General features: G+C 45.7%; 1 protein-coding gene across 2 annotated transcripts; it reads left to right on the forward strand.

Moving 5' to 3' along the window:
- Positions 1–1,108: 1,108 nt before the first annotated feature.
- LOC134022551 (heterogeneous nuclear ribonucleoprotein L-like) lies at positions 1,109–24,000 on the forward strand. 2 transcript variants are annotated; one of them, XM_062464143.1, is made up of 14 exons: positions 1,109–1,486; positions 7,451–7,540; positions 11,201–11,319; positions 12,132–12,369; positions 13,987–14,079; positions 14,378–14,467; positions 14,634–14,706; positions 18,828–18,899; positions 19,766–19,983; positions 20,235–20,356; positions 20,596–20,797; positions 21,146–21,203; positions 21,463–21,561; positions 22,173–24,000. In XM_062464143.1, the coding sequence occupies exons 1-14, from the start codon at positions 1,280–1,282 to the stop codon at positions 22,226–22,228; spliced, it is 1,737 nt and encodes a 578-aa protein (XP_062320127.1). In that variant the 5' UTR covers positions 1,109–1,279; the 3' UTR covers positions 22,229–24,000. The 2 variants fall into 2 exon arrangements, with proteins under 2 accessions (XP_062320127.1, XP_062320128.1); XM_062464144.1 differs by lacking the exon at positions 7,451–7,540.
- Positions 24,001–24,649: the final 649 nt, after the last annotated feature.

The following is a 24,649-nucleotide window of genomic DNA, read 5'->3' on the forward strand; positions in this document are numbered from 1 at the left end:
CAAACCCTGTGACTAAGTATTTGTCTTTTATTTCCTATTTTTACCAAGGAACTCTTCAATGTAGTTTTACATAGACAAGGAACACACCAAAGCATTATGGCATTACGCCCCCACCCCCCTCCTCCCCCCTACCTCATTTTATCTCCACAATCTCACTTTCAACTCGACAATCCTGCCCGAGGGAGGGGGGAGGGAGAGAGAGAGAGACACTGAGTGAAAGAGAGAGAGAGAGAGAGAGAGAGAGAGAGAGAGAGAGAGAGAGAGAGAGAGAGAGAGAGAGAGAGCCTTTATGTGCTGCTCTGGTTTCTAGCCAGTGTCATCTTCATTCAAGTCTTCAGAGTTTAGTGCTAGATGAGTGTTGATAAACATAGCTTCTGCAGTCCCACACCTATTTCCTGCTAAACTCTTCCAGGCAGGGCTAATGGGTCTGTGTGCAATTCTGTCCCTTGGCATTGGACTCGGGCACTGAGACTAAGCAAAAACATGGCTAGAAAATTGCATGCTCTACAAAATGGTAGTAAATACAGGTAGGCTGAAAGATGAGCGATGTATTTGTGCTGAGAAAGTATGAACCCTTGCTTATTTGCATGTTACATCACTGCAGTAGGCAGGTGAACTGGCCCACAGTCATCTTTTTCTGGTAATTTCCGCTATGTACCTTTACAGCACATATTGCATTGCGGGGATTCCAAATTTATGAACACTGTAACCGATTCACACGGAGACCAACCATACCGTGTACACGGTATGGTTACATTGATGAAGTCCACTGAATGTAAGCGTGGGCACTGGATATACATCCAGAACAGTTAGAAATATAACAGAAAAAAAGACAGTTATATAGGCTAGTTTATACACATGTATGCTCATTTTAGGACACTGTTCCAGTTGCAGGAGAGGCGATGTTTGACAACTGAGCAGGGGGAATTATCTCTGCGTTCTTCACTGCAGAATGTGGAGCTGTCTTGTATTCTCTGTTGACACATAAACGCAGACCAATCCTTAGCTGTATACTTAATTAGCCAGCACAGACTGTCAAATGCGGTGCGTGCTGGGCGGGATCTACCACTCACACCTTCACTGTAAGAGAAATCTGTGGCAACTGGCAAGTGCAAGCCACAGAACAGATCGGCGGAGGAAAGCGCTACGTAGTCTGCTGATACGCACAGGTTAGATTGATGTAAGACATTACGCGACAAAAAATATCGACCAGGATCTTTCGAAGGCTCACAACCTGCCCAAGATTTGTTTGATAATATTAGTCTGCCTATAGAGAACAATGTCGCTCATTGAAGAACATGAGGAAGGCGAGTATGAAAGGGCGCCGAAGCGAATGAAGACGGGGGTGGAGGATGGCGAGGAGCTTGAGGAGGGAGAAGACTCCGACTCGGAGTCTGTGGGGTTGCCGGGTGATGAGGATATATCCGGTCTGAGTGGGGAGAAACGGGCCCGATGGACCGCAACTAAATTCGGAGCTGGACGACGGGTAAGGAATAAGCACCCGACCTCAGCAAAGTATTTAGCAGTAGGATATCTCAACATAACCTGCAGGAGCCGGATTGGAGATTACTGGAGATTCAAATGGTAGCCTACTTCGTTTCAGAGGTTTTTTCATGCCGTTTTTCATAAACGACGCACTAGAGTTAATCACAGCTAAAGTCTGTATAGGTTAATTACCCTTTCTGCAGTGGAACAAGTGTCCTACAGTGTCCACATGTTGAACTTAAAGGTTTGACCAAAGTATGTGCATCAATCGCTGGACATTTTTAACAAGTTCGAATCATCAAGCGTGCGTGCGCGCGCACGTGCACATATGCAGACATTCAGTGACCCTCTGAATACTGCATGACATTCATAAAGTTGTAATATCAGTCAGTTAGTGTCACACCCTCATTCAGACGATTCCACGAGTCTACTCTCACCATCAGTCTGGCAGAATTTAGAGTGACGAACTGTAGCATCGCAGCAGACTAAATGTGTTTGAGCAGGCCACAGTGGCTCAGTTCGGTTCAGTCGGGTATCTAACTCTATTATGGACTGTGTCATGCTGATGTAATAAAGAGCGCCCGGCAGTGAAGAGAGCATAAACAAAATACACGTGAATAATAGGCTACAGGGTCTTTGGACTAAACTCGATGTTCTTGTAAATAACGATAGCCTGTCTGTATCGCGCATGTTATAAACAAGTCTCTTCTATCTGGCATCCACCGGTACCGACTCGCTTGGCTTCTTGGTTTTGTGCTGGAGTCAGCGCGAAGGGGTGAACGGTTATCTGTATCTCATCAGATCATATGGTCCCGGTGAAGCTTAGAACACATTATCTAGATTAACTGAGCGCTGTTTTGGATTTTACCATCTCTACGGTGCGAGAATCTTGTTTCGTTGATCGGCTTTCTTCTCCTTATCACCAAGAAAAAGCTGCACTTTCGCCACCGCCGGCATAAGCCAGTTTGCTGTGGCCGGTGTCAACGTATTCCGGTGCTTTGTGAAGCGCATGTCAATTTATTTTTGTGCGAACTCGATTTTTCTCTAGCTCTCTGTCTCTCTGTTTTCCTCACTCACTTTCCGATGTTCTCTGTCTCTCTCGCTCTCTCTCTCACTCTCTCTCTCGCTCTCACTCTCTCTCTCGCTCTCTCTCTCTCTGCTGAAAAAAACATTTGATATTTGAAGCAGAATCATACAGGAGTAAAAGTTCAATGAAGCATGAAGCATCTGTTCTCTTAATTAGCTCTTCTCTCCCCCTTGTTTTCTCCCTTTTTAATCTCCCTAACTGAGCAACAGTTGTTTTCATTGATTAGGCCTATTAGGTTTGTAAATGTAACAGATGTAATCTGGACCCAATGAACTAATTTATCTTGAGACTAAGCCCACCTGCCACCACAAGATGTCCTCGTGGACGAAAATTAGACACGTTGGTTCAGCCCATGAAACTGAGATTTGATCCCTGGCAAGGCGACACACACGCCTGCCACTCTTCAATATTTTGCTGTTCTGCTCTCTTACTACACAGGATCGCCCAGTAAATCAGTCAAAGAATCAATTTGACTTTTTTTTTTTTTTTTGGGGGGGGGGGGGGGGGGGGGTTCAGCTGGTCCACATGGCAAAAGGCTGCATGTTCTGTTTGTCTCAATGCCTATTCAGCCCCAGGCTGAGTGCATGGCCTCATCCGTGGGTAACACCTGGAAGGAACTGCAGGGACTGATAGAGAATACCTCCTCTCCTCCCAGCCCACTCCCAGGCTCTCTGAGAGGATTGGTCCTCCTGGCCCCCATTAATCACACTAGGGATACCAAAGAAGTTGGATATTGATTATCATTTTCTAATGTGGTGCATGCTCGGCCCTCCAATATGCCATGTGTGTATCTATGTGTGTGTGTGTGGTCGTCTCTAAAGTCATGGCATCTCATTCTGGCTGAGACAGCAAACAGCAGGCTTTCCAACCTCTCTGAGGTATGTGACTCGTCGACCTTGCAGACAGTCAATTGTAGACTGACAGAGCTTATTCAGCTGCAGTATGGAGGGAGCAGGCGATAGGGTCTAGCAGCTCAGGATTTGAGAGCCTGCCTGTGTGTGTGTGTGTGTGTGTGTGTGTGTGTGTGTGTGGATGCTGAGGTGCTGAGAGATGAGAGAGTCTGTTGTCTGGTGCTGGGCCAGAGGGCTGGGTCTGTTCTCCAGAGAGTGTTTGAAGGAAAGAAAGAGAGATGAGGAGATTGATGTGAGGAGATATACCTGTTCATTTTTGTCTCGTATAAGAATTGGCTTGTTCCTATCTGAGAAATGTAGGCAAAGACAAAAAGAGTCAGAAATATAGTGATGGATGACTAAGTCTATGACTAAATGTCACACTTAAACGATTAAGTAAAATCCATTTAAGGGGGTGTCGGAGCCCGTGGCGCAGAGTGTATTTATATATCACACAGTCTTTGAAGAAGGGGAAGAGAGAGAGGGAAGGAGGGATGGAGGGTGAGAGAGAGATGAAGGGAAGAGACACAGCTAGTCTTTCCCCGGGAGGAAACAGAGCATCACTGCTACTCTCTACAAAGACTTAATATCCGTAAGTGTCAGACAACACAAGAAACCACACTCGAAACAGAACTGGAAATCCAACATGTTTATGGACTGACTTTAGGTTTTTGTAAGCAAAGGTTTTTGTTTATGTTTTTGTTTGGTTCCTCCATTAACTGCCAAGGGTTTACACACAACACGTAACGCCAAACCATATGAAATCTGCACAAAGCAAACTCCATGAAGACAGGGGCACCTTACAAAAAACCCACTAGCAATCATCTAACACAAGGCCATGGACAATAGCATAATAATACAGGATTGACAGACACATTTTAAATGTGGTCTATGGACTTCAGAGTTAAGATAGTCCCAAAGCAAAAGTGACAGCTGATGCACTTAGACAATATGCTTCCTGTTGCCTGGGCTGTTGCCCCTGCAACTGACTCAATATTTCCCAAACGGAGAGTCCAGAGCTGCATGTTGGTTAGGTTTTTAAGCCTATCGTCGTAGAAACATTTCAAACAGGCTGTATGTGTTGCACTGCAGTAGTGTGACATTCATGTGGTGGTTGGTGTGCTGTGTGTTCTTACCTATCTCTATTTTCTTCCAAATCCCCCCCTTTATACTCCCCTGCATCTGCACAGCTTCTCCTTACTTATTCTCTTCTACCCTTTCATTCTCGTCTTTTCATTTTCCGCCTTCAGCTTTCTTCTCCTATAAAGAGAGAGAGACAGGAAGAGAGGGAGAGAGAGAGAGAGAGAGAGAGAGAGAGAGAGAGAGAGAGAGAGAGAGAGAGAGAGCGGACCTTCCAGTGCTTTCCTTTCTCTCTGGCAGGCTGCAAAGTGACCCCCTGACTCGGCAGCACCATTTGTGTGTGTGTGCGTGTGTTTGTGTGTGCTTGTGTACCTGTGTGTGTTCTGGTGTGTCTTCTAAATATCAACATGACGCTAACCTGAAGGTGTTGTCAGTATCAGAACAATACAAAATGTGTTGTATTTCCCAACGGCTCTCTCAACTGGTGTGTGACAGTAGTTGAAGAAAGAAGTTCTTTTCTTTTCTTTTTTTCCCTTCTTTTTTTTACTGTGGTTTGTCATAGTGTTTGTGTGTGTGTGTGCATGTTGGTGGGAGTATTTGCAAACACCATATGTACTGTATTTATAGGAATAGTTCCTGTTTCTGCCTTTAAAAGTGTTATTCTATTTAATTATCTACTTACAGTGCCCTCATAATGTTTGAGTTTTAATGTGCGGTAAATCTCATTGAGTCTTACAGCTGAGTGTTCTGTGTACAGAAAAATGTTTTCAGTGTTAAACGCCTTCTCAAGCTTCTCGTTCCATGATATGTTTTTTTGCGTCGACCCGCATGTATGGGGAGCAGCGTGTTTCGAGGTGTTAGACTGCCTCTGTTTGTCTCTCGATAGGTCACATGCTTTAGGACAGGGGTGTCAAACTCATTTTCACAGAGGGCCACATCAGCATTATCGTTGCCCTCAAAGGGCAAAAACATGGTAGCTTTTGTGAACATATTCTGCAACGATTGCAGTCCACCTTTTAATTCTTGGACAATCTGCTGTTTTTCTTGAAGGCTACATTTGGCATATTTAGGTGTTCTTTATTATTTCTGGCTCCAAATTGTCATAAGGGGAAGCAGAAACATGCATCTAGCTTGGCTGAGTACTCTAGCTCGAGGACCTTAGCTGAAAATGTGCATGGGGTATGTTTGCAGAACCGGCTGCATTGGAGTGCTGTCATTCAAGCCATGCTCGCCTTCACCCAGTTAAACTTGAAAGTTTGCGTTAAACACTGATGTGTATATACACTGCTTCTAGAGGTGGGATGTCGTCACTTTGCCGTAACATAATCCAAATGCATTGTGAGAGATGTAGTTTATGGTCAATGTATGCTGTAAAACAGCGTAGACTTATGTCAATACACCATCTAAGACCCCACGTTGAGTTTGTGCTTTAGGGTGTACAGCTGCAAAACTGAGGGTGATGGATTGATACAGAAATGAAGACATTGCGTGTGTGTGCATGTGTGGATGTTGTATTCCACTTACCATACAATTATTAGAACCTTATTCTCTTTCTGTATAGTATGTCAGTTCTTTCATAATCGTGGCTTTGCCCTCCTGTTGATAGCCACTAGTTTGATTGACAAGCAGGTCCAGGACTCCATTGGTGTCAAGGTCAAATAGTGATCAGAATACAGAGTGTGTGTAAGAAGTGTCCTTGTTACAGAAAGCTAGCTGCATGGTGGATGCAGTGTGTTTCGCCCCAGGTACGAAAGGACAGAAAGGGTTTGTGTGAAGACAACATCACATCATGCTGTGCTGTCAGAAAGTCCAGAATGAGTACATGTGCAGTTATGCATCATGCATGTCAGCAGTGTGTGTGTACACGTCTGTGGTTGATGTGACAGGACCGTAGCGAGGTTTGCTGACAAGAAGATGGGAAACAGTATTAAACATTAATGTGTGTGTGTGTTCAGATAACAGATCTCTCCTATGGTCTCCTCTCCTCTCTGGTCTCCTTTCCTCTCTGTAATTGTTTCCTAATCCAAAATAATGAGCCTTATCTCATATGAAATTCATGAATGTCAAACATTGCCTGGCAGATGCTGAGTCATAATAAATGAATTTGAGGAGGCCAGGGGAGCTATCAGACACAGTGTCAGTCTTCTGGTACAAATGTCATAGAACTGACATGACCAGAACAGTCTATTTCATCCATATGGCCTACTAACATGGTCGCCACAACTGTTCTGTTAATCTACATAACAGTTGTGGGTATCTCGGCCTGTAGTCACCATGTTTTGACACTTTGACATCTCAATGAATAAGTACATAGAGACAGCGAGGATTGTATTCTACGCCAGCACTCCTGAAAGTGTGAGTGTGCTTCACTGGCGGGGCTTGGCAATGAAGGTGGAAGTGAATTAAAGTTCGGAGGAGGGATTTGAACTCTCTTGGGAGCGTCCAGACTGGTCAGGCTAGGTGTTCTCTCTGTGAGTGAGTCGAGCTGTTGATAGCTTCCCGGCTACTGGTTCCAAATAACAGCTTCACAGTCCACGTTCTGTAGAATAACCGCGGGCCATACTGTACTTAATCCAGTGGAGAGTCTTGTGGAGAACAGCAAGTCTGGGCTGGTGTAGATTAGGATCAGCCTCAATGCTGCAGCATGTCTGTCCAGGTGAACCGGCTGTCTATAGACTGCCTCTCAGGCAGACCTGCTGTCTATAGACTGCCTCTCAGGCAGACCTGCTGTCTATAGACTGCCTCTCAGGCAGACCTGCTGTCTATAGCTTGCCTGTCAGGGTAGTCGCCTAGATCACAATCCCTCATGCCTGAGGAACAGGGGGGGACAGATGGGCCCTCGCCCTCCAAGGAGAAAATGTGTCTATTTGTGTATCACTTTATGTTTATGTTGTGTGTGTGTGTGTAGGTCACTGTGTCTTTCCCACCTCCCTGTCCTGTGAATGATATGGTGTTCCTCCTAACAGCCGCAGAGGAAGGAGGGAGAGGAGAGATAAAGGTAGATGAGAGAGGAGGGAGCCAGACGAGGCAGGATGAAGGGATGAGAGGATGATGGGGGGGGAGCTGTTCTGCAAATCCTTGACAATGTTAAGTCCAGACACACACACACTGTCTCACAAAGACTCGCTTGTTCACGCCCAGGCACTCTGTTTTACACTCTCTCTCTCTCTCTCTCTCTCTCTCTCTCTCTCTCTCTCTCTCTCTCTCTCTCTCTCTCTCTCTCTCTCTCTCTCTCTCTGTCTCTCTCTCTCTCACACACACACACACACACACACATACATACATACACACATACACGCACACACACATTCCCAGGGGATGTGGCCTGGAAAGCTGATGTTCACAGTCCATAGAACATCCCTCTGCCTCCAGTAATTCCTTGACTGGAACCTTGTGCATCCTCAACGCATGTTAACCAGTCTTTAGTACAGGAAACATAAGTGTTTAGAGAATGCCTGTGGAAGCTCTCACCACACACACAAACAGTCAGTGGTGAGAAGAGGGATGGACCGCTTCCCTGAGTCGTGTCTCGGGGATCAGAGGAAACGAGAGATCTCTGGTTCAGGTTCTCCTGTTGAAAGTTTGATGTTAAATCCCTTCTCTGACCCTGGGATTACATTCAGTGTAATTGCTGTATTGTGTTCAGGCTGTCACTGCTGGTGCTGCTGTTGGAAAGGCTGAGTCAACAGGTGTGTGTATTTCTGTGTGTGTGTTTCTTGTTTCCATAATTACTGTAGTTTTACCTTTATCTTATTAATGATAGATTAAGAGGAAATTTAAGCAGTTATGGTACCAACACACACACAAACAGCCACACATACACACATTCACACCACCACAGGAACAGCAAACACATAGCGATGGTGTCATGGACTGAAACCAGCTACTCATTGGCTGTCTAGCATAATATACTGCACCAGCTCTTTTCCTTGCATGGCCTACATTTTTCTGCAGCCACTCCTGAAATGTCAGCAGTGCGCTATAAATACCAGAGAGAAGGAAGAATAACACACACACATGTACAGGCTAACGCACATACACACAGTGGTGGTGCCATGCCCCCTCTTAACGTCAGTATATCTGTTAATTGCCCCATTTCATTACACTCCAATGCTCCACTGTTGCACATTAGACTTCTCAACTTGTTACCTCATAGATCTGGTTATAGCATTGTTTCACTGCTCTATTGCCATTGCCATTGTTTGCAGTTTATTTCTCATTTTATGAGGTATTTCTGCATGCACTTCTGGTTAGATGCTAACTGCTTTTCATTGGCTCTGTAATCTTACTGTGCACAATGACAATAAAGTTGAATCTAATCTAAACGTCAGGGGCCACTGTGTGTGTGTGTGTGTGTGTGTGTGTGTGTGTGTGTGTGTGTGTGTGTGTATGTTTGTGTGTGTGTGCCAAGTGCATTGCGAGTCACAGTGTGGGTCCTTTAGAGGCTACTGATTGGCACTGGGCCAGCAGCTTATTAAATGCACACATACACACATTGTATTAAAGCTTGACAGTATAGAGATTGGGGCACAAAACATACTTATGCAGAGAGCCCCCAGATCCCCACTCTCTCTTTTTTTTTGTCTGCCACACACACACGCACACCCACACAGCCATTCCCCTGGTAGAAAGGTAGAGCAAGCTGCTGTAGGGGGTAAGAGTCATTTAACCTGCTGTGGGTCCAGGTCACCAGCCTGATGGGGATTAGTATTCTGGATTAGAGTGAGGAATGGGTGAGGGCAGCAGGACACAAGGCCATGAGCACACCACTTAATCACTGCAGGGAGAACCAAAAACACAGCACTATGGGAAAATGAGTTCCCTGATGGATTGGACTGCCACTTAACCTTGCACTACCATATGGCCATGCCTACACACCCATAACTGCCCCCGACAGACACACAAACACACACTCACACATGCACACACATGTACGCAAACATACCCACAGTTCTCCTAGGCTGGCACAATGATTCACTCCTCCATCAATTTACGTACACACACACACACAGATGCACCATAAACACCTGGCTGCGAGATTCTGCAGGGAGCTAAAATATTAGAGAGAGAGAGAGAGAGAGAGAGAGAGAGAGGCGATTATAGAGAAGTGGATACTAAGAGAGGAACAGCAGTCAGACAAGTGAAGTTCACTAATTAGAAAAGGGGTAGAGGGGTAGTAAAGGAGGGATGGAATCAGAGCTGGAAAGAGGAGGGAAAAGAGGAGTGCAAAAAACAACAGAGAAACCAAGGACAGATCCGGGGAAGGAGAGAACGCGGGATGAAAGAGACGCCTGGGGGACAGTTGGGTTCAAGATAAGAGAAGCAGAGAGATATTCCGCTACTTTCCATCTCTGCAAATGTTCTGAATCCGTGGTGCCTTTAGCTAGAACTATAATCTGATTGAGCTTCTCTATGAAACTGGTAATGAATAACTCAGCAGGGCGAAGACTAACATTATTTAATGTGATGTGTGATAGGATGAGTGTGTGTGTGTGTGTGTGTGTGTGTGTATGTGTGTGTGTGTGTGTGTGTGTGTGTGTGTGTGTGTGTGTGATGTATGGTGAGGCTCATTAACAGTCTGCAGGGAGTGGGCAGTGAGCCTCTGTTTGAAATGAATCTTAGTTTAGAGATAGTCTGTGTCAACTCGGAATTTATCTTACTGTCTTACACTCTTAGCGTATGCATGTGCAAACACACACACACACACATACACACACACACAGTCTCAGTCTTTCTCACTTCTACAACACACACACACACAGACCCCTAACACACAGACACCTCGTATCTTTTTCACAGAGCGTCTCTCGGTCTTGCTCATTCTCCCTCTTTTTCTGCCTTCTCTGTCTCTCTCCCAAATCCGTAGTATACACCCAATTATTTCTGTTCACCTGTATCTTCCTCACCTGTCTATAGTAAAAGCACCTGCTGAATCCCTCTTTCATAATCAGTTCACGATCAGAGACATGGAGGTAGTCGATAGGCTATTCATCTCTGAGTCGGATCCAGTACGATCCCAGCCGTCCTGTCAGCGTAGGAGGGTTGCCTGAAATAGAGACCGGTTCACCGTTCCACCAGCACCACTTGGGCCTTCCCTTTAATATTTCATCCTGCTTCAGCAGTCTTTCCAGATGAGAGCCCCTACAAGCTTCGAGAAGCAACTCTCGCCGTTGCCTCGCTTTATCCGCCTGGCAGACACAGGCCTCTGTACTGTCCACAAGACAAACTGGGACTCCCAAACCAGCTGCGACACGCTGCATCAGGGTGCTGAGCCCCGTGTGCCATACATGGAACAACAACAAAGGCTGATTGAAATCAGCAGAGCCTCTGTAGAAGACATGCCATAGTCCTAACTCAGACAAATCCCTGCATCCTAAAGGCAATGGCCCATTAAGAGAATGTTCATGTTGTTGTGGTGCTTAGCTATTTTTAAGAAACAGTTCAATTATTCAACCTGAGAGCTCATCTCTGGTCCTCCCTCTCAGAGTGACTCCAGTTTTAAACAGGTATAACACAACTGCACTTGGTTTGCTGAATGTTTATGGCAGAACGACTGCCTGTGTGATCTATGTGTGTGTATGTAATATAAGGCCTCAAACCAGCATTGTGTAGTCCCTCCCACTAACTCGTGTGTGTGTGTGTCTGTTGTGTGTTTCAGGATAATGGAGAGGAGTCCCACAGGATTGCCCCGTCTCCGGTCGTCCACGTCAGAGGGCTGTGTGAGGCTGTGGTGGAGGCGGACCTGGTGGAGGGCCTGGAGAAGTTTGGACCCATATGGTGAGAGCTCTCTGTGTGTGTGGGTGTGTTGTAGGGATGTGTCGGTATGTGTGAGTGTGCATGGGTATGGGTATGTGTGTGTGTGTGTGTGACATGCTGGTTGCCATCACCCCTCATACATCTGAGTAAGGAGCTAATCACTGTCTGTGTCAGACAGAGGTTCCTCTCAGAATCTCATCACGACTCCTGAAAATAGACTTCCACCCTGACAACAAGGCCTCTGTTCCTCTGGAATAGAGGTCATATGTAAGTGAAAGAATTTCAGTTACGGCATGTATGCTCTCACTGTTCTGTAATTTAAATTGTAAATGAGTGTGTTGGTAGACACTGGTTATGTAGATATGGTCGATAGATACTATACAAGGATTGTCTCCTTTGGGAACAGGTCTTAAGATGTGTTGTGCTTTATCCTGTTGAAATCAGGGGTTGGCGTTTGCCTAAATCAGCTGATTAACATACGATAAACAACACTCCACCCTGCAAGAGCTCTCTCTCCGCTTTGAAGAAATAAAACTACCTCCAAAACAAATACTAGTAAAGAAGATAGACTTAAACAGACACAGAGCTGTGAGTGTATTCTTCAGGCCCCTTGGGTGGTGCAGACAGACCTCATTGAGAGATTCGAGGTAACAATTCACCGTAGTGTAGCAGTAGGAGTCTACACACACCAGGCATGTGAGAAACGACACCAGCTGTAGAGAACACGGAAAAGTGTCAACTCATAATACAATGTGAGATACACATGTAGATATAGAGCGTGTGTGTGTGTGTGTGTGTGTGCGCGCGCGTGTATATGTGTGTCTATCCACCAGCTACGTGATGATGATGCCATTCAAGCGCCAGGCTCTGGTGGAGTTTGAGGGAGGGGAGAGTGCTGACCGCTGTGTATCCTGTGGGTCCAGTGAGGCAGTGTACATTGCTGGCCAGCAGGCGTACTTCAATTACTCCACCAGCAAGAGGATCACAAGACCCACCAACTCTGACAATCCCAACAGTGGCAACAAGGTCCTGCTGCTCTCCATACAGAACCCACTCTATCCAATCACCACGGTAAGAACACGATCTTAGAACCCCCCCTATCCAATCACCATAGTAAGGACACAAGTTCAGAACCCCCCTATCCAATCACCACGGTAAGAACACAATATTAAAACCCCCCCTATCCAATCACCATAGTAAGAACACAAGTTCAGAACCCCCCTATCCAATCACCACGGAAACAACATAGAACCCTTCTATCTGATAGCTATGGTCAGAGCATAGACATGAAACTTTTTTCTGCCCAATCACTGTGCTAACATCGTAGCCTTAGAAACACAATGGCGTAGAACCCCCCTCTACCCTGTTTCCATGGTGAGAACAACTTTTACCCTATCAACAGGGTCAGAACCTTATCTCAGAAAGATAATCACGGTGTGTTAACAGCTTCAGTTTTTCCCAGTCCTTTCGCATTGCAATATGATGGATGTATTCAGCCTGTGCTAATGGAAATAATTTAACGTCACCAAGGAAACGCAAATGAATGCCAACTTGGCAATGCATCCATATCATACCGTCACTATGGTAATGGAAAATCGATGTTAGCGACCATGTACCTATTTGTGCGGGTACCAAAGTGAATATGTGCCTGATACATGAATATATGTACAGCTATGTCACATAGCAGAGACAGTATTTATGTTATTAACCTCAGAGTTCTGCCTCCCCCTCCTTTCTGGTTTGATGTGCTTACGTCTCTTGCTCTACTGCTCTCTTAGCTGTTTTTCTATACCATTTCTCTTTCTTTCTGTCACTCTCGCTCTCATCTGCATTTTCATTCTTGTGAAACAAACAGACAAGCTACACACATGTTTATAAACCGTGTACTTACAGTACTTGTTCATCTTACTGTATTTGTTTTGTCTTTCTTTATATTTTTACTTACTATGTTTATTGCTATGCACCAACCTACCAAAGAAAATTCCTCATACGTGTAAACTTACTTGGTGATAAACCGGATTCTGATTCTGAGATGTGTTTTTATATAACAATCCTGATACAGTAAGAGCACGAGGCAGCCTAGCAATATCACACACGCATAGAGAGAGAGAGATACAGAGAGAGAGAAAGGGAGACAGAAAGAGAGAGAGAGAAAGAGAGATACATAGAGAGAGAGAAAGGGAGAGAGAAAGAGAGAGAGAGAAAGAGAGATACACAGAGAGAGAGAGATAGAGAGAGAGAGAGACAGAGAGAGAGAGAAAGACAGAGAGAGAAAGAGAGAGAGAGAGAGAGATACAGAGAGAGAGAGAGAGAGAGAGAGAGAGAGAGAGAGAGAGAGAGAGAGAGAGAGAGAGAAAGAGATACAGAGAGAAAGAGATACAGAGAGAGAGAGAGATACAGAGAGAGAGAGAGAGAGAGAGAGAGACACAGAGAGGTATTTTACACAGACCTCTTGAACACCGTCAGCTACAGCTGGCTAATTGACTTCTTTGTTTGGTTGTGCATATGTCTGCGTGCTCGTGTGTTAGCAGTGCCTGGGTTAATGAGTTGTTTTATCTCCCGGTAGCTGCTTGGGTGTGAATGGATTTCTTAACAGCCTTTCATCCTGTTAACTGTCGCCTTTTCTTCTTCTCTCCCAACGCCGCAGTACGTGTTTCCTCATCCTCCTCTTCCTCTCTTGTCCTCCAGGATGTTCTCTACACGGTGTGTAACCCAATTGGCAGCGTGCTACGCATCGTCATCTTCAAACGCAATGGCATCCAGGCCATGGTGGAATATCCTGTCTTGTAGCTTGGGCAATGTGTTTAGACGTGTGTGATTGTGTGGTTGTCATGGTGTTGCTCATCAGTATCACTATCTCGCCATATCCTGGCATCCATCCTAATTGCTTCTTAATACGGCTACGTCACCACACAGCTAGCAATGAGATGGTACAGGTGTTAATATTGTGGAGTGAGTTTAACCAATCCAGCTTGAAGTCATAGGCGTGGTGTTGTGGGTGTGGGTGGGTAAGATTGTGTGTGTGTGTGTTAATGCTGGTATAGGTGTGTATCCTTAACTGACCCTCCTCAGGTTTGAGTCCATCCAATGTGCTCAGAAAGCCAAGGCGGCTCTCAACGGAGCAGACATCTATGCTGGCTGCTGCACCCTGAAGATTGAATACGCAAGGGTAAGATACAACACACATGCAGACATACATGCCGATTTGTTTATTTTTTTAAATACACATCATTACGATATAGTCAGCCACATCGCAGAGGCCACACACACATTGGTAGACTGTATTGTGGAGCGTGTTCCCTGAGGGTCTATATCCATGGTTTCCCCTCCTGTAGCCGACACGTTTGAACGTGATCCGTAACGATAACGAGAGCTGGGACTACACCAAACCGTACCTGGTACGAAGAGGTAAGAATTTGCTTTCCTATTTTCTTTTTCTAGGTATACAGTATATCTTTTTCTCTCTCAAGGCGGGTATCTTTCTACGCCTTTGCAATTTCCATGACTTCCCTCTCTATACCTTTCTATTTCGAGTTGCTATGGAGCTGAGTTGCTAAGCTTTAGTGGAAGAAAGAGTCAGGTCCCCTCAGGTCTCTCTCTTTATCTCTCTGACACAGCAGTGTTTCTGTCTGTGTATCCTGCACAATGCTGAGGTAATGCACAGGTGACGATATCAGAAGTTTGCTCTTTCTGACGCCTCATTGTCACCAGTGCTAGATAAATCAGCTACTTTCTGCGAGCAAGAGAGAGAGAGAGAGAGAGAGAGAGAGAGAGAGAGAGAGAGAGAGAGAGAGAGAGAGAGAGAGAGAGAGAGAGAGAGAGAGAGAGAGAGAGAGAGAGAGAGAGAGAGAGAGAGAGAGAGAGAGAGAGAGAGAGAGAGAGAGAGAGAAAGAGAGAGAGAGAGAGAGAGAGAGGGAGGGGAGATTAAGAACAAAGAGTCAGAGAGAGAGAGCAAGAGCAGGGAAAGAATAAGAGGGGTAGGGACTTGGAGGGAGGGTGGAGGGCTGTTAATTTGAATTTCAGTTTGTGTCAGCTGAAACAAGCCAGAGAAACAGCAACATTTCTATTCTGTCTACTTGCTTACTAAACTCACTGAGTGCATGGAGGGGAAGCTCACCTCCAAACAGGGCTTTGGAATCAGCTCACCCTCTCTCCTCCTAGCCTAGGCCTCTAGCTGGGAAATACGACTAAACTGTCCCACGATCAGCACGTAGCCGCAACCTCACCTCCACTCAGAATGATAACCAGATCCATGGACAGACACAGTGGAAATATCTGTGTTTCTGTAACGCACCAATGGTTAGCACACTGGTTGTCAACAAGGGCTATCCCTATTCTTGTGAGGAATCACTGGGACTGTTAGTGCACCCTGTTGGGGGGGTCGTAGAGGACCCGTACGGACCGCAGACCTCCAGTCAACCACCACACAGACCGAGAATTCAACCACAGCGCACGTCTCCTTCTCCAAGCAACGCACTCTCACACCCGCCTCTCACAAGCCTGCACTGAAGCCTTCCCACCCAGGGGATAGAGGGAGAGAGGGAGAGAGAGAGAGAGAGAGGGATGGACGACAGGCTGACCCTGCACTGCAACACGTTTCCATCTTCACTCTTCCAAACCCAAAGCGAGGGAGAGAGACTTCTCATTCATCCTGACCACATGCAGACGCATCAACACGCCCAGGAAGCTACAGCGCCACCTCTGGCCTGGAGGACCATGCTGCTCCTATTGACTCTGCTCTCTGTCCTTCCCCTCTGTGCTGTTACTCTGTACTCTGTGTTCTACCTAGATCTCACAGTCACAGTCATCTACTGCTGTAAGATCTTCTAAATATCATCAGGCTAAGGATAGATGTCATATTAGAGTGTTATATTAGTGTGTGTCATGTAACAGTATTTCTGTCACTGTCAATGTGTTGACATGCCTTGTGAGCAGAGAGCTGTCCAGGGAGTGTTAATATGTTGTTACTCAGCAATGTTTATTTTCTGTATGGAGATGTAGTTGATGGAGGAAGCACATCATGTGGGTAAAGAGAGTCAAGTTCTCGTCAGAGCCCGCGTCCAGAGCCAGCTGGGTAGAGCTGCGCGTCCTCTGAGTCGCAAGGTCTGAGGAACAGGTGTCAGCGTGGCACAAGAACCCTTCAGGAATGAGAGCTCTTGACAACTGCAACAACAGGGTGTCTGTTTCCTCGACCCCTCTCTTTGGGTAATGTGGTGTCACACACTCTGCACCTGTGTGCTGTCTGATAGCGGCGAGCCCAAGGCTTGGTTGATGCTGCTGCTACTCCCAGATAGGAGATTAGCCACTTTAGAGGCCATCTTCAAGGACACAGAGACCTCAATCCAAAAACAACCCCCTTTCCATCTATCCTTGCTACCCCCCCCCCCCCACACACACACACACACACACACACATACACACAGAGACACCCACACACACACACTAGCTAGCCCGACAGAGGTTCCGTAAGGTCATTCGCCAAAGGTGTCACCATATTGTCTATAACTACATATGTTTATACATTTGATCGTAAATAAAGAGTTGTTTCTGCTCAGAGCCATTTTCACGTAAACACCTTGGGGTTGGGCTGGGCAGTGGCCTGCAATTTACAAACAGAAAACTGCAACATACCAATCAGTTCTCCAAAGACAGGGGAAAGTGCAGATTAGAGGTTATTACCATCCCAACACCACCCGTGTGAGAGGGATCGCTCTTCTTGAGAGCCTCGCTGTACGTGCTCTCCTCTACCTGAGCAAAGGCACGTCTCCCAGCAGGAGCGCAGCTTCTCTTTGGGGGGGTCCTAATGATGGATATATTCCTGTCTTTTCTTCCTGGGGGCAGGGAGTAAGGAAAGAGGGATTTTGTGAAGCCGTGGCACAGGGAGGGATGATGAGAGGGGAGGGTTTGAGAGGATAGTAATAGTGAGTATAAGACAGGCTGGTGAGTGTGTGGAGGGGGGGACGGTTGGGGCAGGGGGCTGTGGTAGGTGCTGCTTCCCCTGCCAAACCAGAGGGTAATGCATTCACACATGCCGTGCACTCTCCTAATCTCCTGACTGAAGGTCACTCTTCCTGCTTGATGAGCACAGACTCTGTGTAATCCTCCCCTTATCGTTTTACACCAATGCAGCATTGGCAAAGTTTGTGTGTGTGTGTGTGCGAGAGAGAGAGAGGGAGAGAGAGACCCATGACCTTACTCCCCTCTTTCACACATGCACACACACACACACACACGCAAGCACACACACACACGCAAGCACACACACACAGGTTTTAGAGATTGACTTCTCGGAGCTATCCCTGGGCCTTATTGGCTATCCCGGATCCAGTTACTGCTTTGTCAACCTGTCAAACTGTGGCTCAGTCTAGTAACACCATGGGCTCTTTTCAAGGATTTTCCCGCTTTCCCTCTTTGCTTCTACTACACAATTTACTACACATTCTGAGATAACTTGCCTCTCAATATTTTGAAATTGTATTAAGCCTGAAGGCAATACATGGACACAGAAGACCTTTGAGGAGGTCTGAACTTCATCTGTCAAAGCCTCTAAACAAATGGTGCTCAGTACATCACTTGGCTCCTAGGAAGACTCTCTTTACCCACTGTGCTTCCTTTCTTGGCCAAGTTTAAAATGGGATCTTGTAAGTGAAACTGCCTTGACAGCACAGCCAAAACAAAATTACAATACCTACCATGTCCCATTTTTCATAACGCTTCAGAGTTTACCTCAGTGTCTCCACAGTGGACAGGAACTGACTGCCATACCATGTGATGATGTAACACAGGTTGATGTTGTGCTCTGGTCCTGAGACTGAGAGTGACTTCCTGTCTCACTGAGAGAGACTTCCTGTCTGTGCCAGTAGACAGCCATGGCCTCTATCTGTCACATGGTTGATGTGCTACTATAGACCTCAGGTACTGTTCCCACATTGTCTTTGTATGTAAAACTAAAAAAAAAAACTAAAAAATGTCCTTCTTGATGTGACTCTACTGTAGTAGTTTCCTATTTTAATGTATGTCATCTTCTGTACATTGAGTAGATAACTGTCTTAGGGTGTTATGTACTTTCCACAATTGAATGCACGATTGGATTTATTACTGAATGATTTCCTGCTTTCCCTGTTGTGCTCATGTTATTATGAAGACATACTGTTATCGTTTAAAAGGTAATGCAATATATGTCTTGTTTGGTTAAAATTATAAATGCACCTCATTCAACCACATGATATTCAATACAGCTGTTTAGCTCACTGTTTCACTGTTGTAACATGTAATTGAATGTTAGACAATCCATGTGAGAGTGTTAGTCTCTCAAATTCACAAGCTCACCTATAATGCCAGACATTGTTTCTGTCTAGTTAATATTGTCTGTTCCTACCCCCAGGTGTATTTGAATAGCTTTAATTTTACTTTCAAACCCCAGGCTTGTCTTCATTGTGCGTGCGTGTGTGTGTGTGTGTGTGTGTGTGTGTGTGTGTGTGTGTGTGTGTGTGTGTGTGTGTGTGTGTGTGTGTGTATGTATGTTTCAGACCGTGGGAAGGGGAGACAGAGACAAGCCATTTTAGGAGAACATCCATCATCGTATGGGGATAATGGCTATGGTAAGAAAACCCTGACTGGAACACTGTTGCTCAGTCTAGCAGCTAGCATGTGTGTGTAGCCTCTTCCTTGGTTTGGCTGATTGGTAACTGTGTCAGTGTCATTTCATTCTCACTCACACCGGTTGGCTACTTTATCCACACCCCTCACCTTTGATGGGAAACATAAACCCGCTCCTTGCATACCCACTTAAGCGCACACACGGACACACACACACTCATAAGATGGAAGGTATAGATTCCCAAGAGCTAGTGAAGGATGCAGGTGTACCTTTCATCTGCCTTAACAGTCTGTTCCTCCACAGGAGAAAGTTAAACGTATAACTAATGAAACAAATGCAGCACATTCATCAACACAGGTATCAGTGGTGTTGCTCTCCTCAACATTAGGTCGGACTCAAGGGCTTTTTAACCCTTGTGTTATCTTCGGGTCATTCTGACCCATCATTCATTGTGACCCACCGTCATATTGCGACAACTTTACTGCATACAAAAACAAAGTGAGGAATTTTCTTTTAACCGTCGGGCTGTCTCAGACCCCCCACATTGCGAAGGTTAAAAGAAAATGCTATTTATTGTTTTTGTATTTGGTAAAATTGGGTAAACACAACGATGGTTCGTTGTGAACCTTTGGGTCATGTGACCCGAAGGCAGCACAAGGGTTAAATTAAAGACATGTCACAGGACCCATGTGAAACACGAGAATTGTGTCAGAGAAGACGTCAGTATGAATGTCAGCTGTATACACAAACTGTTTCAATATAGAACTGTTTTAAATCTGGTTTGCCCGTACTGTATTCTCTATGGTAGTTAGTAGCCTATAGCACCCCTCTCCTAGCCCCCTCTCCTGCCCCCTTGTGTTCTTCCAGGCCCACACTGCCCCCTGCTGCCTCTGCCCGGCAACAGCAGGTACAAGCTCAACTCCTCCCACGACATCCCAGAGGTGGTGTCCTACCCTCTGCCCCAAAGCTCCTCCTACATCAGCCACAACCCCAGCTCTGTCGCCATGGTGAGCGGGCTGCATCCCGCCAAGATGAACTGCACTCGCATCTTCAATCTCTTCTGTCTCTATGGTAACATTGAAAAGGTCAGCCGAGTTTCTGAAACAATAAGGTACTGAGGTGGTTTAGCATGTGTGTGTGTGTGTGTGTGTGTATGTATGTGTGTGTTTGTGAATGGCTTGTCTTTAATCTGGGATTTATTGATTCAGATCATTGTATAAATAAAGGCATAACCCCTCGGTATTCCCCCTCTGTGTGTGTTTGCGTTTGTGGCACGTGTGTGTGTGTGTGTGTGTGTGCGTGTGTGCGTGTGTGTGTGCGTGTGTGTGTGTGTCAGGTGAAGTTCATGAAGAGTGTTCACGGCACAGCCCTGGTGGAGATGGGTGATGAGTATGCCGTGGACAGAGCCATCACACACCTCAACAGCATCAAGGTGTTCGGCAAGAGGCTCAACGTCTGGTGAGTGAGCCCCCGTCCCTCCCCTCCTGCCGTCACACGGTCAGTCGAGGGCACTGTGTCTTCTTATCCCCTCATAATCCAATCCAGTTCAATTCTACCCTATAGGACATGGTCACAATGTGGAGCCTACATCCCACAACGCCCAGTGCATTGTCACACCCCTCTCCGCCTCCTCTATCTCTTCCTCTCCCTGTCTGACTGCTCCTCCCCACACCCCCCTTCCCCCTCCCTCCCCCCAGTGTGTCCAAGCAGCACGCGGTCATCCCCAGCCAGGTGTTTGAGCTGGAGGACGGCAGCAGCAGCTACAAGGACTTTGCCATGACGCGCAACAACCGCTTCACGAGTGCCGGCCAGGCGTCCAAGAACATCATCCAGCCGCCCTCCTGTGTGCTGCATTACTACAATGTCCCGCCCTGCATCTCTGAGGAGCAGCTGCTCAGGGTAGGACCCCACTGGATCCTGTCAGTCCGTTGAAGGCCCATTATTGGAATTTGAATGTTCTTCCATTCGTTTATAGAAGATTTATGTTATTTATACGGGCGGTCTCTTTGCTAGAGGTTAACAAAAGGTCGGTGGATGTGTGAATGTGAGGGAGGGAGTCTTGGTGTACTGTAGGTCACCCGCACACAGTGGATTCAGTGACTAGGACAGCAAAGCAAAGGGCATGAATGGAGAGGTGAGACAATGAAAGTGCTCCCTCTGCTGGTGGGCAGGGTTGAGCACAGAGAGCAGGCAGACTGGTATGTTTACAAATGTCGACTGATCCCGATATCTGTCTGCCATCCACAGTTATGCTCGGAGCACGACACGCCTGGTTTTGTCAAGTTCAAGATGTTTGATGCCAAGCGTAAGTTTGACATTTATTGATAAAAAAAAACAACACCCCACCACGTAAACGGGATTTCAGTTATATAGAAAAAAGGAAGCTGCAGTGCCAGATTTGTATTCTATTAAGTATTGCCTCCTTAATGTTACCATATTATTTGGGACTGAGCTGCAAATGTTTTTCTGTTTTTTTACCTGTCCTCTCTCTCTCTCCTGCCTCTCTCCTTCCTCTCCCCTCCCTCTCTCTTTCCTCCCCTGTTTCCTTCATCTCGCTCTGCCAGCCTCTTCCAAAACCATCTCGGGGTTGTTGGAGTTTGACTCTAAGACTCAGGCGGTTGAGGTCTTGACCGTGCTCAACCACTACCAGATCAGAATACCTAGTAAGTGACCACAGGTCCTGGCTGTCCTGCAAGGGTCAAGCTGACCGCATGGTTGAACCACAACCATACAGTGCTTTTCTGAGAAACGTTACTGTGTCCATTATCTGAAAATTATTGCTAAAATGACATATTTTTGCTATGGGAAAAGAAAAACTGTTCTGTAGCCATTTCTCCAAATAACTCCCTGTTACTATGAGGGAGATTAGACAGGCACCAGGAGAGATAGGGCGATTTTCAAATTCTATCTGCCTTCTCTATTGGCAAGGCAGATGTCATATCCTAACCCTCTGGAGGTCTTATCCGTGTAGATTAGGAGTAGGGTGTGTATGTGTGTGTGTGTATGTGTGTGTGTACTTGAAAAACATTGGGAGTCACACCAGGACAGGAGTGTAAGCACCATCTGCTGAACACCTTGTGTGTTCCCAGACCGGACTTAACACTGCTGTGCTGAGCGTTCTCCATGCCAGAGTGATCAGTGGAAGCCTGGCAGGTGTGTGGGCAAGCCACAAGACCAGGCAGCTTACATCTAAGAAGTAGCCATTGATTAAACAATGCATGCATTGTTGTGAAAAATATTAACTTTGTGTAACCATTTGCATCTCCTCTTCCAGATGGCTCCAACCCTTACACCCTGAAGTTGTGCTTCTCCACCTCCTCTCACCTCTGAGCTGACAGCGCCACCCATGGGGAGGCTACCTGACCGAGCCTCGGCCTGGAGGATGATGGAAGGAGGGATGGAAGGAGGGATGGAGAGGGAGAGGGAGAGAGAGAATGAAGCGAAAGTTAGTTTGAGAGAAAGATAGATGAAAAGAAACTGAGGGAGCAAATGCAGGAAATTGATATAGAATGAGAGAGGTCGGAAGTGTCAAGGACAGAGCTTTGGGCCACCGAGCCACTGAGAAAACATCTATTCCCCAACTCAGCACCTTTGCCACAAAGAGAAAAGAAACTGAACTGAAACACACAAGTGTGAAACACTGGAGAACATGTTCTCTTTTTATTTGTCGTATATCAGCCTTTTTTCAGTTCCCTCCATTTTGTTTTCTCTGGTTTACAGAGAACCAATCGGAATTAAGAACAGAGACGAGACACACACACCTGACTATGTGGGTGTGCTCTCCTCCTCAGCATTCCATGCGGTCGAGCGTGATAAGCAGGTGACCTCTGTAAAGACTGGTTGGCGTTACCGGTGAATCCATGGTGTCATCCCTGGGTTTTCCCTGCATATGGTTTACTGTGCTGAGGCCTGTTCAAGATGGCTACCACACAGACTGACAGCTGAGCAGAAGACACTCAGATGGCAATTCAGATTATCTATGTGTCAATATTGACTTACTGTAATATGTAAATGTGTATAGAATGTCAATGAAATCTTTACTACGTGTGCCGGGGGGCTTGTTATGGATTTTGTTTTGGGATGATAAATTGACATTTAATGGCCTGTTTTTGAAGGGATGGTTGAAAATGTCCCCTAAGCCTCAGAGCTAGGTCACATTTTGTCATTACCACTAATGGTCACAATCAAAGTTTAGAAATCAGATACTAGGTCAGGGCTTATAGCAGCACCTTCAACCATTGAGGCACTGTTTTTTTTTATGTTTACACACTATAAGCCCACTTTGTGTAAGTAATTGTGTTTGGGGTAGTGGGGAGTGGGGGTTAATGTTAATGCTACAGGGTTTAGTCTGTGATGTCATGGCCAGCCTACACTCTGTCAGTCAGTGTCTGTAGATTTGCACATTTATACTGTTTTAGTCTTCTAAGCTAAACAGAGGTCCAACAATATGACAGTAAGCAAAGCCACCTAGAGCTGTAGTTCCCTGCTTGAATCAGTGAGACTGCAAATATTTAACCAGTCCTTTAACTACTATAGCAGCAATATCACAGATGTACAGTAGATTTCTTGAGCCTTTCATAGAACTGAAAAGCTTTTCAAAACACTTTTCATCAAGGTTACATAAACGACCACGTAACAACAAAGCAATACCTATCGGAAAAAAACATTGGTACATAGCAATTGCTATGTGATTAAATGGTATCAAGTGTTGCGGCATTGGTTATTACAAAAGTGTAAGAAGACAATTACCATGAGTGGAACTAAACATCCTATGTAACTACAATGTGTACAGATACTGCTATGTAACTTGGTAGGTAATGTAACCTTGATGTTGCTCCTATTTCTTTTCACAAAATAAACACTGCAAGCCATTCATTCAGACAAATCAGGCATAAAAGGTTATTACATTAAAAATCCTGTATATGAATTTAAATGGTTTGTTATATAGTTCAAGGTAATAACTCACATACTGATATACATAGGTCTTCAAATGGTTCTCATAGTCTAACCTCTCTACAAGTACAGTATGTGATAGTAGGACCATACATGGGAATCAAGAAATGTTGATGTTCAGTGTGACTTTCATTAAACAATCAGCAGTCTCCAGAGTGGTATAAAATAGTTTTGTTGTGTCAGTTTACTACTGCCATTCAGAAAGTGTTTTTGCATACACTTGTTCTTTGTGCTTTGAGTTCATGCTTTCGTCAAACAGAAGACAGAGGTTTATAATGCTGACTACAACCATGTTTCCTACGGGATGGATCGATCAAATTATTTTGATGGTTTTGTGGTTTTGTCTTGTGGACACAGTGGAGTTTGGTTACCTGTGGCTTCAGCAAACTAAGCTCGGCATAATAAAACACCCGTCTATGTTATTGATTCCACCTTAGCAGAACACACGTTCTCGGACAGGTCAACACTTGGGAGTGTAAATTCTAGATTCCTGTCTACCTTGGATTGCCATCCCAAAGACACTACACCTTCTCACAGTTCTTACTCAGGTATCCATTGGAGGAGGGGGGAGGTGTGTGTGCGTGTGTGTGGGTGTGTGTGCACGTGTCTCAAATTTCTGCAGACTGCTGGGCCAAGTTAAGAATAGAAGCATGGTGACACAGATTAGCGCCCCCTCTTCCCTTCTCTCTCTATCACTCTCTCACTAGTGGGTCCCTTTCTGATAGCCTGGGACGCTATATTTAGACACTGACCTGCTCTCCCTGTCTCGGTGGACATGGGGGGGGGGGGGGTTGTTTT

Source organism: Osmerus eperlanus, chromosome 6 (assembly GCF_963692335.1).
Source record: "Osmerus eperlanus chromosome 6, fOsmEpe2.1, whole genome shotgun sequence".
NCBI lineage: Eukaryota > Metazoa > Chordata > Actinopteri > Osmeriformes > Osmeridae > Osmerus > Osmerus eperlanus.

Excerpts from the sequence above, each read along its gene's own strand:
- LOC134022551 (XM_062464143.1), top strand. The coding sequence starts at position 1,280 with ATGTCGCTCATTGAAGAACATGAGGAAGGCGAGTATGAAAGGGCGCCG. Across the intron at positions 19,984-20,234 it reads TCTATGGTAACATTGAAAAG|GTGAAGTTCATGAAGAGTGT; the intron begins GTCAGCCGAGTT and ends TGTGTGTGTCAG. Across the intron at positions 20,798-21,145 it reads CTGAGGAGCAGCTGCTCAGG|TTATGCTCGGAGCACGACAC; the intron begins GTAGGACCCCAC and ends TGCCATCCACAG.